At 51.7% G+C, this 13,765-nt stretch overlaps 1 protein-coding gene across 5 annotated transcripts in view; it reads left to right on the plus strand.

The window, feature by feature from the left end:
* The window catches only part of ASAP2 (ArfGAP with SH3 domain, ankyrin repeat and PH domain 2), a 168,656-nt gene that overhangs the window by 139,262 nt on the left and 15,629 nt on the right, over window positions 1-13,765 (plus strand). For all 5 annotated transcript variants that reach the window (XR_003524613.2, XM_027621681.2, XM_027621683.2 and 2 more), the window contains 6 exons: window positions 2,145-2,239; window positions 7,519-7,708; window positions 9,035-9,120; window positions 10,876-10,991; window positions 11,850-11,917; window positions 13,189-13,302. Coding sequence is in view for 4 of the 5 variants with exons in the window: in XM_027621681.2 (XP_027477482.1) it covers window positions 2,145-2,239; window positions 7,519-7,708; window positions 9,035-9,120; window positions 10,876-10,991; window positions 11,850-11,917; window positions 13,189-13,302 (669 nt within the window). In the remaining variant the exon portion in view is untranslated. The remainder of the gene's footprint in view (window positions 1-2,144; window positions 2,240-7,518; window positions 7,709-9,034; window positions 9,121-10,875; window positions 10,992-11,849; window positions 11,918-13,188; window positions 13,303-13,765) is intronic.

The following is a 13,765-nucleotide window of genomic DNA, read 5'->3' on the forward strand; positions in this document are numbered from 1 at the left end:
TCCAGCATGCCCAAGGACTCAGTGTGCGTTTGCGGACTGAGTAGGGGCTGGCATTTGCTTTGCTGAGTGATGTGGCACTTCAGACCCTCCTAGATCTGATCTGGCCCCGTGTCTGCTCGGCATCACCCTCAGAGTCCTCAGGGAGTGTTGGGGGTTGCTTCCCACCAGGCTTCCTGCCTCCTTGGCTCCTGCCCACATGGCCTGCTGGGACCCACATTTTCTTGACATGACCCTGCAGCCTCCATCTGCAAATGCTTTGCTTTTGTTGATGATTCTAAAGGAGTTCTCTGCATGCTGAAATATTCGCTGGAACTTGGCAAAACTGTGAGGTGGCACATTTCTCTGCATTGGACGAGTGTGACGCATGGATATGGTGGCTCCCTGGACCAGCTGTCCCCTGGTAAACCAGCCAAGTCCAAGCAGAAGGGAGGCAGCTTTCTGATTCCCAGGGAATTCTCCTCCTCACGCCCCCTCCCATCTGCCTACCACAGACTCGGAGGCATGTGGGCCCCTCACGCACAGAGGGGTGCTGTGGCTTTTCTGTCACTCACCTTCTGAAAACGACGGTGCTTGGCGAGGGGACGGTGTCCAGATTATAGTGAAAGATGGGGTTGTGAGAGCATGGCTGGCTCTAAACAGGGGTCTGATCCTGAGGTTCAGTCCTGGATCTGTCACTGACGATCCGAGAAATCCGTTGCAGGCGTTGACTCCTTGGTACGTCGGTGCTGTCAACTGACATGGTTGACCATCAGCCTCATTCTTGGGGAAACAGCGGCGAGGCCCTGGGGTTTTGTCACCTGACAATGGTTTGAGGCCACCAGGCCAGGACTAGGGACCCAGGTGGGGTCGGTTAGTGCTTGGTGCTTCGGGCCGTCTAGGATGCCTTGTTCATTTACCAAGGACGGTAAAATTAGGAAAGCTCATCACGAAGTTACAAGCTGACACATGTCCCCTGTCCTTCGGCCTCCCTCACAATCCCATTTCATTGTGTCACGTTACTTGCCACCAGAAGGTTCGACCTCATCTAACTCAGATCCCTTTGGCCGCCCCTTCCAGTCTGCTCCCCCAAAGAGAGAAGGGGCTGCTCAAGCAGCAGCCTTACCTCCCAGAACCTCTCTGGTTACCCTGTGTCCACGTCACTCCTCGAGAGTAGAAGTAGCAGAGTCCCCCTCCAGCTCCGCATTGTGCCGTTTTCAACATGGAAGTTAAAATATCCCTTCTCTCCAAAGCCCTGTGTTAGGTGCTCCCACTCGGTTTTGTTTCATTAAACATGGAAGAAGCTAATCTCTGTCAGGTGCTGGGCTGGATGCTGGGACATGATGATTAAACCCCTGCTTTTAAGTAGCTCCTGGTCACTCAGAGTTTGTGCATCCGTTCCGGAGATGCCAGTCACCATACTGTCAGGGTAGCTGGTCTAAGACAAGCTCTGATATTTATCTTCCTATCTGCTGCATCGAGCGTAGTGTCAAGGATTCAATAAGCATTAACTAAAATGTGTTCAATTAATTTTTGACAAATAAGAAGGTTGATTGTTGAGTGGGGACCTTACATTTGGAACAAGTACATTTTTAGTGCTTCAGTTTATAGAATTCTTTCACCTAAATTGTCCCAATTTATCATTATTACAACCCTGCAAGGCAGGTGTCATCCCCATTTTACTGATGAAAAATTGAAACTCAGGGAAACTGACTTGTGTGTGGTCACAAAACCAGAAAATTGAACCATGACTTAATCCCAAGTCTTGGCTTCCTGGCCCAGCACCCCCTCCACTGTATCAGAGCCGCCTCCTCGCTGGCGTAAATAGATCTTATTAGATCCATTTCACTTGGAGCGTGAGTTTTGGGGGGCGTGGGTAAGGAGGAAAACTGACATTGGACCAGGGTACTCCTTCTTCCTGTCCATCTAGGTGCTCTATCCAGGGGACATTTTATGAGAACATTTCTCTGTAATAGACGTACTGCTTCTTATCTCTGGTTTTATGGGTACCTTTGGGGTTTGAGTTTTGTCCATCTTTATAAATGGCAAGCCACTTTATTGCTCTATTTCTTAGTGGCCATTAAATAAATCATCAAATGCATGAGTAGTGTGTAGCAGTGGAATGGATTAATAATTGAGTACCCTGAAATAGACTTCTGTTTTTGCAGCTTGCCAAGAATATTGGGAATGCAGGCTTTAATGAGATTATGGAGTGTTGCCTTCCAGCTGAAGACTCGGTCAAACCCAACCCGGGCAGTGACATGTAAGTATGAAACTGGCTGTTCTCGTTTTCTGAGCAAAGGTTGGCCTTGTACCTGAGCCCCGAGAGACAGGAGAATAACAAGCTTGGGGTCTCTCAGTGGTTGCTTCTTTAGGGAATAAATCAGCGTGGGTGTTTTTGCGTAAGTCCCCTTTTTGGGTATCCAAATAAAAATTTGGCGTGGCTGGCTTTCTTAGGAAGAAACCATAGGAAGGCAGCTGTGGCCGATGCTCTCTGTCTGGGAAGGAGGACAGCAAGTGTCGCCCTTGCTGGTGGCGTGTGGGTACCCCCTGGCCTTCTGCCTCAGGGGAGTTCTCTCTCCCCTTCTCTCCGGATAAATTCTCAGCCACTGGGGGGGTTAGTTGTCACAGATACATGACTACGTACTTTCTTTCCCAGGGTCCTTGCAAATGTGGAGTGTGTTTTCTTCAACAAGAGTTTTTTTGGTTTTGTTTTACTGTTGACACAAAACCTGACCGAGAAGCTTTTGTGCCTCATGGTGCACCTGCGGGCCTGATGAGGCAGAGCTTATAGCAGGAGATTTTCCTGCCAGTCTTATCAAACAAAGCATAAATCACTCAGATCACACTGGCCGTTGAGGGGGAGAGGTGGATGGAAGGGCAGCAGGTCGGGGCAGTGGCTGGCCCGTCTGCTCCAGGCGGCTGGGGGCTGGTTACTGCTCTGTTGCGATGCAGAGTGGGGCAGACGGAAGGAAGGAACGTGTCTGCAGGGCAGTAAAGACACAGCACCTGCATTTGAGTGGTGAGTCTGGATCCAAGTGTTCCAGCAGGAGAGGAGGAAATGAGAAAAATGTGATAAGAGAGAGTAGAAAAATTTATTTACAGAGACAGCATTGCCTTTGGAAGAAGCTTGGGAGGGAATTGATGGCACAGGTCCTCCTGAAGGACATTAGGTGAGGGCAGTGAACTGTGCTTGAAGAGAGCTTTTACCCATGGAGGCCGTGTATAGGCCTGTAGCGAAAGCTGAGAACTGCGGTGTTTGTAGCCCGTTTGTCGGGATGTGTCTTTGGGAAGCTGAGATTGTAGGGTCTGTGTTCTTTTGCATTGAGGTGAGGTAACTTCATGTAGTAAGATAGCCTAGACATCTAAGGGCACGAACCCAGCCCGTGGCCATCAGGTATCAGGTATCTGAGAGGAGCATTTGGTTGGTGTTGGATTAGAGTTGATTCATGTCGGAGTCCCATAGCAAATGTTTGTGCTGTGGCAGTTCTGTGAGACTGGACACGAGGCACGAGGCTGTTGTCCTCTCTGGATGAAGATCTGAGTTCCAAATCTGTATTCTTACCTAGACTTGGATGGAAATCCAGCCCTTCCCTGATGGTGGGACCTGGGCAGGCTTGCTAGCTTCTCAGAGCCCTCTTCTCTAACATAAGCAGGGAATCACACTCCCCTGCTCACAGAGCCATCGGGCTGATCAACAGTGGGAGGGCGAGGTGACACATGCACTTTGGTGGTGTTGGCAACTCTGTTTGCTCGCCATGGGTGTGGGTAGTAGGGGCAAGGTAAGCGCTACACACTGATCCCACAGACCCTGAAAACTTAGGGTCCTTGCAATTTAGATTTCAACTAGAGAGTCACCCAGAGGTGAGCCAGCTTTTCCTAGATAGCTAAAAGATCCTATTGAGTAAAGGAAACTCCATGGTCTGGAATGGCACATTTATTTAGTCTACTTAATACTGCGCTCAAAGAGAAGGTACCAGTCTCCTGAAATGCTGTAATGTTGATCAATTTTGAACAAAGCATATGATAAATAATTTCTTCCAGGTACCAGGGGTGCTTTATAAAAAGAATTTGTTTATTCTGGGGCTAGATGATTCTAAAAAATGAACACTATCTGCTTCAAATCCTTCAATATAAACATATTGTCTGCATTTAGACACCCCCCCCAACCTTGGCACAAATGAAAAGGAAGTTTAGCCCCCCCCCCCCAAATGAGAGCGGATGGCCAGTGTGATGGCAAAATGCTGCCTGCTTTCATACCTGCTCAGGTGAAATTAACTGCTGGGCTCTCTGCTCCCGTAGCATTTGGGTCTGTTTTAAAACCTTTCATCCCACTTTCTACCATACCGAAGTATTGATACCCATTTCTCTAATAAATTGCATCTTCCTGACTTTTGTATTTTCCGCCACAACATGTTGCTTGTGGTGGTTCAGTATATATTTAATGAATCAACGAGTCAAAGATAAAGTCCCAGCTCTGTGGCTACTTAAATAAGCTGATATTTTACTTGCACATGAGAAGGAGTGTACTGTTGCTGGCTTTATCTCAGCAGAACACACCATCTGCAGATAAATCTGTTGAAAGGGAAGCTGAAGACTCTCTAGTGGCCTGTGAATCCCAGATTTTGGATTTGGGGGGGTATGCAGAGAGAGAAATAGGTGGAATGGGGGAAGCAGGCAGATTAACGTCTGCTTACAGAAGCCACTGCTCCTCCTGTGATTCAGGACCCTTACACAGGGCCGTCCTTCAGAAGTACAAGAAACCCGTCCTGAACATGTGCCAAAAGCGTTATTGTCAGTTCACTGCTTTTCTCCAAAAAGCAAGAGGTGAGGAGGGGATGGCGCCGGCAGAGTGAACTTCCCTCACAAAGCCGTGGAGCGTGGTGGTGCATAAAGCAGGTGTGTTCTTGGGCTTGTGTAGGAATGACCTTCAGGGGACGCAGAGCCCTGGACAGATGAATAATACATTAAAAAACAAGTAAAGGGGCCAGTAACTCTCTAGCTCATTCCCAGGGAGGCAGGGGAGGTCACCTTGGTGATTGTCCCACAAGGATTATTGAAACTCCCTAAAACTTGACAGCCGGCTAGTCCAACCACCCATCATAGGAGACCTATAGAATTTGAATCGATATCAGATACAGCATACCGTCAAGCCCAGAAGGTCACTGAGCAGTTCCCCATGCACCACACTGTGCTAGGAGGCCCCCTCAGGGAACTTGCCCACTGCATGAAGAAACAGAATTTTATGTCCCTCCATAGACTTCAGTTTACTTCTCTGTAAGGTGGAGACAAAGCTCATAGCCTTGTGAGGACCAACGGGACTGCACGTGTCAGCTCGACCTGTAAGCCCACGGGGCTGCACGTTCGTGAGGCGACACACATAAATTGGTTAGCACAGTTCACACAGTCTGCATTTTACAAACACCCAGGCTGTGGATGTCTTAGGTCAGGTCGTTAGCAGTGAGGAGTGAAGCCCCTGCTACCCTCTTGGAGCCTGGAGTTGACCTGCTCGCTCCTGGCCCTGGGGCACTGCAGCCCGGGCCCCGGGGTGCTGACCGGAGGGGCTCGGTGACTGGTGGCGACAGCAGAGGTGCTTGGCACAGCCCTGGTGGCAGGATGGGAGGGAGCAGTACCTGAGCTGAGAAGAGCTGAGCAGGTTCCATTTGGCACTACAAGCCCCTTCGTTCCATGCTGGTGTTTCTAGAATGCTGTGCCAAACACCTGAATGTGCTATCTCACGTAACCTGCAGCAGCCCTGTGAGCAGTGGGGTCACCGGAAGGGCTTGCCCACGGTGCCCTCGACAGGAGGCAGAGCAGGTCTGAGCAGCCATCTGACCTTGAGCCCGGGCTCTCTGAGCCGACCACCAGGCCCTGGCTGTTCCTTCAGCCTCCCCTGCCCAGCTTTTTGAAATTTCAGGGCACCTCACTTTCCAGAAAGAGTAGTTTCCAGAAAGGAACCAAAGGCATCGATCCTGTTGTGCTATTCTCCCTGTGTCTCTGTATATCTGTCGGCTAAAGTTCAGTTTTTGTATTGTCAGTGGAATTTTGTTTTCTCTGACATGCTTTTTTTTTCACAGCTTTATTGAAATACAATTCACATACCATACAGTTCACCCATTTAAATGTAAATTCAGTATTGTTCATGTTTACAGAGTGTGCATCCATCACCACAATTTTATTTTACTTTAAAGATTTTGTCTATTTGAGAGAGAGGGCGAGAGAGCACAAGCCGGGGGTGGGGAGGGGCAGAGGCAGAGGGAGAAGCAGATGCCCTGCTGAGCAGGGAGCCCGATCTGGGACTCAGTCCCAGGACCCCAGGATCATGACCCTAGCTGAGGGCAGACACTTAACCGACTGAGCCACCCAGGCGCCCCAACACTACAATTTTAGAACATTTTCATCCCCCCGAAACAAAACCCTGCACCTGTTAACCAGCACCCCCTCCTCCCCCGAGGCCCTGCTAATCCACCTTGTGTCTCCCCAGATTTGCCTCTTCTGGGCATCCCGTGTATGCAGGATCATAGAGTGTGTGGCCTCGTGTGGCTTCTTTGACTTCGAGTAATGTTTTCAGGGCTCACCCGTGCTGCAGCCAGTGTTGGTACTTTGTTCCCTTGTATGGCTGTGTGGAGAGACCACATTTTGTGTGTCCATTCATCAGCTGTTGGGTTTCTGGGTTGCTTCCCGGCACTTCTCACCTGGTGGCCACAGGGAACTTGGCATTATTCACTATGCCTCTCAAAAATCCTGTCCACATCTTTTATTCTGCTGTAACTTGTTAAGGTCGTTGGAGTAAAATACGGAGAGTCCTCCTGACATAAGACCTACTGTTTTTCTTGCTCTCTGTCTTTGAAGTTCATCAGCAAGTTCCAGGGGCCTGAGGACCTACCGCAGGCCCTACAAATGTCAGTTCACCTACTTGTCACAGTTCCGCGAGGGTGTGTGGTACACACTTGCACAGATAAGACTTGGGGCCTCCAGGCATAGAATGCTCGTCCCAGACACACCATCAGGTGGTGGGGGCGGGATTTGAACCCGTGCTGCTTTTGGCTTCTCAGAGTTGCTGCCACTCCCTGCTCTGTGGGGAGGTAGAGTCTGTGAACACGGTGCCACAGGAAGGCTAGAAAATGGAGCGCAGAGACTGCCAGTTTGTTCTGGTTCATCAGACATATGGTGCGTGCCTTTCCTGCCAGGCACGGTGCCCATGACTGAGGAGATAGCATCTTCACCTTTGCGGATGGCCTCCCAGTCTGCCTGACCTGGCCAGCTACGTTGGCCCCTGAGTAAGGCCCAGGCACCCTGCCCCGGGCCTTGAGGCCTCTTGGGTTGGAAACTGGAAGATGTCAGTGCTTCTTAAAAGGGTTCTAGGTGTCACTGGACATAGACGCTGCCATAATCACACAGCGGCCCCCGTCCTACACCCCAGCGCTTCCCGCAAGGAGGGTGTGGGCAGGATTTTTAAAAATTGTTCCAGAATGATTGAAGGTTAGATATGTTTGAATAGAGGCCCTTAGTCATTTACAAGGCAATTATGCTTGATTTCAGGAATGCCAGAAAGGACTACATTACTGCCAAGTACATCGAGAGGAAATATGCAAGGAAAAGGCATGCGGATAATGCAGCAAAACTTCACAGCCTTTGTGAGGCCGTCAAAACAAGAGATATTTTTGGATTACTCCAAGCGTATGCTGACGGTGTGGATCTTACGGAAAAAATCCCACTGGCCAACGGACATGTAAGGGTGTGGCCCGCTCCTTTTAAAGAAGGAAAAGAAAGGTTGTGGGGGAAGTGGCAAGGCAGTGTGGTCAGCAGTGCTGACAAAGTAGTACAGTTCCCTGAAGGAAGATAGCCTTGAGTTCTGGGGAAGAAATTGGTGCTTTATTCTTAAACCAAAAATAGAATGCCAGTCCTGGAAGGAAAGGCCAGTCCCTGGGGGGAGGGAGCATCTTCTCAGGGACCCGAGCAACCCGAGAGAGGTCCTGTCTCTGGTGAGCGGGATCCAAACTTTCAGTAGCAGCTGCTGGGGCCGCCCTGGGAAGGAGAGCCCCCCAGCCTGCTCCCTCCCCTGTGCCCTCCTCCCTGAGGGAAGAGGAGAAGAGAGACATCCCCCAGTTTCCTGGGAGAACCTTGTTGAGAGGGTGAGGTCCAAGGTGGGGTGGGATCTTCCTGTCAGGATCAAGTCCACAGGAGACCGGTTACCAGTGTCAAGGGTTGGCATATATCCTAATACTCTTCCATGGGTGACCTTGTGACACACACAACACATTCCCTAGAAACCTTACCATCATAATGAAAGTGCACAGTGCTGGGCTGTTACCCTTTGGCAGCCCGAGCACACATTATACAGAGCCTGATATTCTGTGTTTAAAAGAGAGAAAAGTCAAGCCCAGGTGGCCCAGGGTAGAGCATGCTCAGCTCGGAGGTGTGCCGTGGCCAGAGGACGGGGGGCGGGGGGGGCGGCCCGGCTGGCTGGGCAGCTGGAGTGGGGCACCTCCTCTTCACCTCATATTCCCTGTTGCATGGATATTTCCTTTGCCTCCAGCTCTCTCGCCCACCCACCTGCCTGAGGTCTCTCCTCCCCCACCTGCCAGAATTCACGTTCAGAAAAGGCAGTGGGTCAGGTGTCCCCTAGTATAAACTGAAGACAGTCTGGGCATTAACACTGATGGCCCTGTCTGTAAGTATAGAATGAAAACCGTGAACACCGGTATCAGAGACTGCATACAGGAGGCCTGGGGACCTTCCTGGTGTCTTTGAACAGAAGGGCCCCCCCCTTACATGTTGTTGGTGCAGGGATAGGGAGCTAGAAATTGAGGGGACTCAGATGAAACCCCTGAATTTCTCATTACTTTCTGTGGAGGAAGGAAGACCAGTCTCAAAATCACAGGTTGCCAAGTGCAGAGTTTCCCCTGGAGACTAAAGGGGCCATATATCTTAGAGATTAATGTTTTGAAAGAAAGAATAAAAGGCTTTCGGAAGAGAGAGACACGATTTCACTCACATTGGACACGAAACTGAAAGCTCCTCTTGGAATTCTGGAATGTTTCTGTTTGGTCTTCAGGAGCCAGATGAAACTGCCCTCCATCTTGCAGTCAGATCGGTGGACCGGACTTCTCTCCACATTGTAGACTTTTTAGTTCAGAACAGGTAGGTGTTCTAAAATTAGGGTAGCGTTTTGTTTTGTTCCTTGGTGTTTCCAAGGAAGGATCAGATTCCTGCCTCATTATGTGGCCAAGGTGCTGGGATTTTCCCAGGCCTGAACACGAACTGTGGGACAGGGAAAAACTGCCAGGAGCGGGGTATTCCAGCGTAGTCCCAAAAAAGCCCTAGAGTGTGAGGACAGAGACCCTTCTTGGTATCTGCAAGACCCATCTTCTCGTGTCTGGGACTCAGGAGATATGAGGTCAATACATCTGAATTCTGGGCCCTGGAGGGCAGACTGTGAATCCCACCACCCTGTGTGCACAGAGCCATACCCATGCTTGTCCCTCAAGTGTCTCACTAGACCCAGGCAGGTGCCCTGAGCAGTGGAGAGAGTAAAAGGGACGCATAAAAGATCCATACTTGGGCCACCCACCTAAGCTGAGATTGTAAACTGCATCACTGGGTTGTGGGCATTTTGTTTGGTTTGAAAAGTTGTTTCTGTTTTTTAATTAGAAGTTTCCTTTAAAGAATGTGCATGCCGCTTACCTGGGCTCCATGGTCCTGTTGTTTGGTGCATCGCCCGCCTGGGGCAGCAGGCCAACCATGAAGACCCGTCACAGTGTATCTTGACTCCCTGATCATGGTTTGGGGTGTGTCGAGGGGGAGGTGCTGGTCAAAAGCCCCTGAAATTGCCCCAAATGGAGTGGAAAATTCCACCGTGCAAAAGCAAGGTCATATTTTGCCTTTCGGCCTTTCCCTGCTGTTCCGGGGGCAGGGGGCGGGGGGCAAGAAATGGCCAGAGGTAGAGCAGCTGGGGGCAGGTCAGCAGTTTGTGGGACTTAGTGGAAGCTGCGCTCTGTGGGAGCCAGAATGCCCACCCTCGCATGTCACAGTGGCTCTGTGGACAGTGGATGAGACAGCTCAGTGACACCATTCCTCCTCACCGTAGTCTCTCGGAGCGTGAGAAGGGAAATCCTGATTTCTTCTAGCGTGGAAGGAGGGCAGCAGGAAGAGAGGAGAGATCAGAAGACGAGGCTCATTTTCACCCTGAAAGTGTAGCAGGCTCTGTCCTGATGAGAGCTGCCTCCCATCCATCCTTCCAGGGCCCACACAGCCCCCTCCCTGTCCCTCCTGCTCAGAAGGACAGCTGTGTTTCAGGGCTGCCTCCGCCGGGAGGCTGGGTGGCTTTGTTGGAGGAGCGCAGCAGTCCGGTCTGGTTTTACACGAGAAGGGCTTTTGAAATCTCATGATTGCCGCTTTGGCTGTTTTCGGGGCAGCCCGGGGCCCACAGACGCAGAGGCCTTTGCACGTTCTGGGCTTTGGAAAAGTGGCTCTTTCCCTTCCTGTCAACAGTGTCAACAATATGAGGAGAAAAGGCTCCCCCGTCCTTCTGTGGTCTAGGATGGCGAGTCACACCGGCTTCCTGAGGCCCAGACACACACACTTCAGCCTCCAGGCGCTGATGGAGAAGCGGGAGGGATGCCGTGGTTCGGGCCGGCCCTGGAGGAGGCAGCCAGCACCCCCCCCCCCCCCCCCCTGCTGCAGTCGCATGGGCGCCTCGCTCCGGCCTTCTCTGCCGTTGTTGCCAGGTCCTGCCGGCCTCAGCCCAGGCGCCTCATCCGCCCCGTCCCGGCACCGCTGGGGAGGATCGCGCCAAATGGCCCGCGCGCTCATTCTGTGGCCTGTCTTGCTCACGGGCCCAGGCCCTGGCCTGCGACTCACCTGTCTCTCTCTTCCTCTGCCCCTGTTGTTGGTCAGCGGAAACCTCGACAAACAGACGGGGAAAGGCAGCACTGCCCTGCACTACTGCTGCCTGACGGACAACGCCGAGTGCCTCAAGCTCCTCCTGCGCGGGAAGGCCTCCATCGAGACCGGTGAGGCCCCCAGGCCTGGCTCCTGTGCGCAGGTCCCGCGCTGCTGCGGGGAAGGATCCAGATGCTGGGCTCCTGTCGGCCAAGGGGACCTAAGTCCTGCCCTCTGGAGGCAGGGGCCCTCTCCTCCTGTGTTTGTCAGGGGTTTCCCCGCCATCTGGGACGTAGACTTTGTGCCACGGTCAGGCTTTGTATGGTTGTGAGAGGCAAGAGCGTAGGCCCTGCAGGTGCCGCTTGTGCTGAGGTAAACTTGAATAAGGTTTGGGGCATCTTGCCCTCCTCCTCAGAACCCCCAGCCAGGATCAGGCTTAACCCCTTCCCGGTTCTGGATGGAAGGTTTACGGGGCGGTGGGGAGTTGGGTCTCCTCCACAGGGGACCCTGAGCTCCTGGGCCTTCATCCCTCCCTCTACCAGGGGACCCTGATGCACTGGCAGCCGCCCGAGGGCAGGCAGCTGTGATGGCATTGTGAGGAAGTGTTTTTGAAGAACCACTGAACAGAGAGCAAAGAGAACAGAAAGGAGGCACACACCTGCTTGAGCCAAATTTCTTTCTTTTTTTTAAACTAATAACCAAACCTTATTGATGGAGGCTTATTTGGAAGAAAATACACAATTTCAGATTTACAGACTGTTGAGTAGGAGCTTGGTTAGCGCAGTCTTTAAAATCTCGCCAACCATACGCTGCTGCAGTTCTGTAGGACTGGAAGACCAGTCAGCCTCCCTGCTCCACGCTGTGCATCTCATTAGTTGTGCTCAGTGTCACTTGGTGCTGCCTCCCTGTATCTTCTTTTAATTGCTTCTTGATATCAGACCTTTGCTTGTTTTTATCGTAACGCCTCCTTGTTTTGCCCTGCCTTTTAGCCAACGAGTCTGGAGAGACGCCACTGGACATTGCCAAACGCCTCAGGCACGAGCACTGCGAGGAGCTGGTGAGTCTCTTTCCGGCACCGACAGAGTGAAGGCGCTCTGCCCGGGCTGGGGAGGGGCCCTGCCCTCTGTGAGGAGGGTCTTCCCACATTTGGACCCTAGAGGGGACAACCAGGAGAAAGCGTACTCGGGGAGTCTTTTGAGAGGAGGGGACCACCCCCCTCGTAGTGACGCTTGGAACACAAGGCGGAATTTGCTGGTTGGACACGTGGCATCATCTGGGGCAAGTGGAGCAGAGATTGGGAGGCCGCCGCGGCTCTGGCCCTTCTCTCGAGTCTGTGTGCTGCTAGCTCTTCCCCTTGCGGCAGCATCCCCAGCTGGTGTGTGTATTTTGTCCCCCAGCCCCAAGTCATTTGGATTGTTCCGCACCGTCTTTTCCTGTCCTGCTCTAGAAGAGGCAGTGCGGCCAGCAGACGGAGCCCACGGGGTCAGGCAGTGCAGGGGCTCCCACCGTGACCTGGGGAAGTCACGCCAATGCCGACTCTCCCGCTGTTTCCTTGTTTGTAAAGTGGAGTCCGTTACACCAGTTTACAAGGTTGTTACAAGAATTAGCATTGCACTGTGCGACACTCAGTGAGTGCCCAATGAATAGAAGTACTAGTAAATGCTATGGAAGCGTGAGATGAGTGAGAGGTACTGTTCTCAGTACTTCATATCCGCTAATTTAATCTGGATAGCCACCTTGTGACATGGTTTCTTCTGCTATCCCTATTTTACAGATGAGGAAACAGGCACAGAAGGGTTAAGGAACTTGCCCAAGGTCACACAGCTACACTCTGGCTGTGGAGGAAATTAAGGGCTAATGTGCTGAGACACCCACTGAATCTAATGAATTCGCTTCTCTCCTGTGGATCTAACATGGAATTGGGTATTTACCTTCCTTGAGAGAATTGCGAAAATACTCATTCACATCCTTTTTCTGTGGGCCGTAATCTCTCATGAGGGCCAAGACTGGTTGGGTTAACAGTTAGTGGACACGTTCATTGTCCTCTGTTGAGTTTGCTCCTGTGTGTGCCTGTCAGCACCTGCAGGCCAACCATTAGCCTTTAGATCGTGAATAGCCCTCGCCTGCGCACAGCACTTTACAGTTTACAGACCACTAAATGGGAGTTTCGAGGTTTGAGTTTCAAGGTCCTCGGTGAAGTAGGGAGGGGGGTTTCAGTCGGCTGGCCTCGCCCCAGAGGAACTCTGCCTCCCCTCTCCCCACCTCCCACCACCACCCATGGGTGCCCACCTCACGGGCGGCGTCACCCACAGCCCTTCCTCTTCTCAGCTGACCCAGGCCTTATGTGGGAGGTTTAACTCTCACGTCCACGTCGAGTACGAGTGGCGACTGCTCCACGAAGACCTGGATGAGAGCGATGACGATGTGGACGAGAAATTGCAGGTCGGTGCCGGGCTGCAGGACGCCAGGAGTGTGTGATGCACTTCGCTCCGACACTGTGGAGCCTAGAGTATAATCAGGGCACAAAGTGGTTTTGTACAAAAAGTGGAGTTAACTCTGGGCTTCCATTAATCTCAGTAGCTGTTTGGTTTTGCCCTTCCCACAACTGCTGCTGGTCTCCCAACTCCTGCGCGTGTTGATTTAAAGGAACGTTACTTATGTCCTCATTGTCAGCTCTTCAGATCAAAAGATACGGGGGGCCTCTGTTTCTAGTGGGATTTCGAGGAAGCCCTTGCACCGTGGATGTGGTAAAGAGCCAGGGGTCCCCAGTATCACAGGTCATGATCACCAGTTGATCTTTAAAACCTTAACTAGAATTAAATGACCATTAGAGCTCTGGGTCCAGCTTTTTCCTTTATCAGATGGGATCATGGAAGCTTTAAGAGAGGTTGACTCAGTTGACTCA

Source organism: Zalophus californianus, chromosome 8 (genome assembly GCF_009762305.2).
Source record: "Zalophus californianus isolate mZalCal1 chromosome 8, mZalCal1.pri.v2, whole genome shotgun sequence".
NCBI lineage: Eukaryota > Metazoa > Chordata > Mammalia > Carnivora > Otariidae > Zalophus > Zalophus californianus.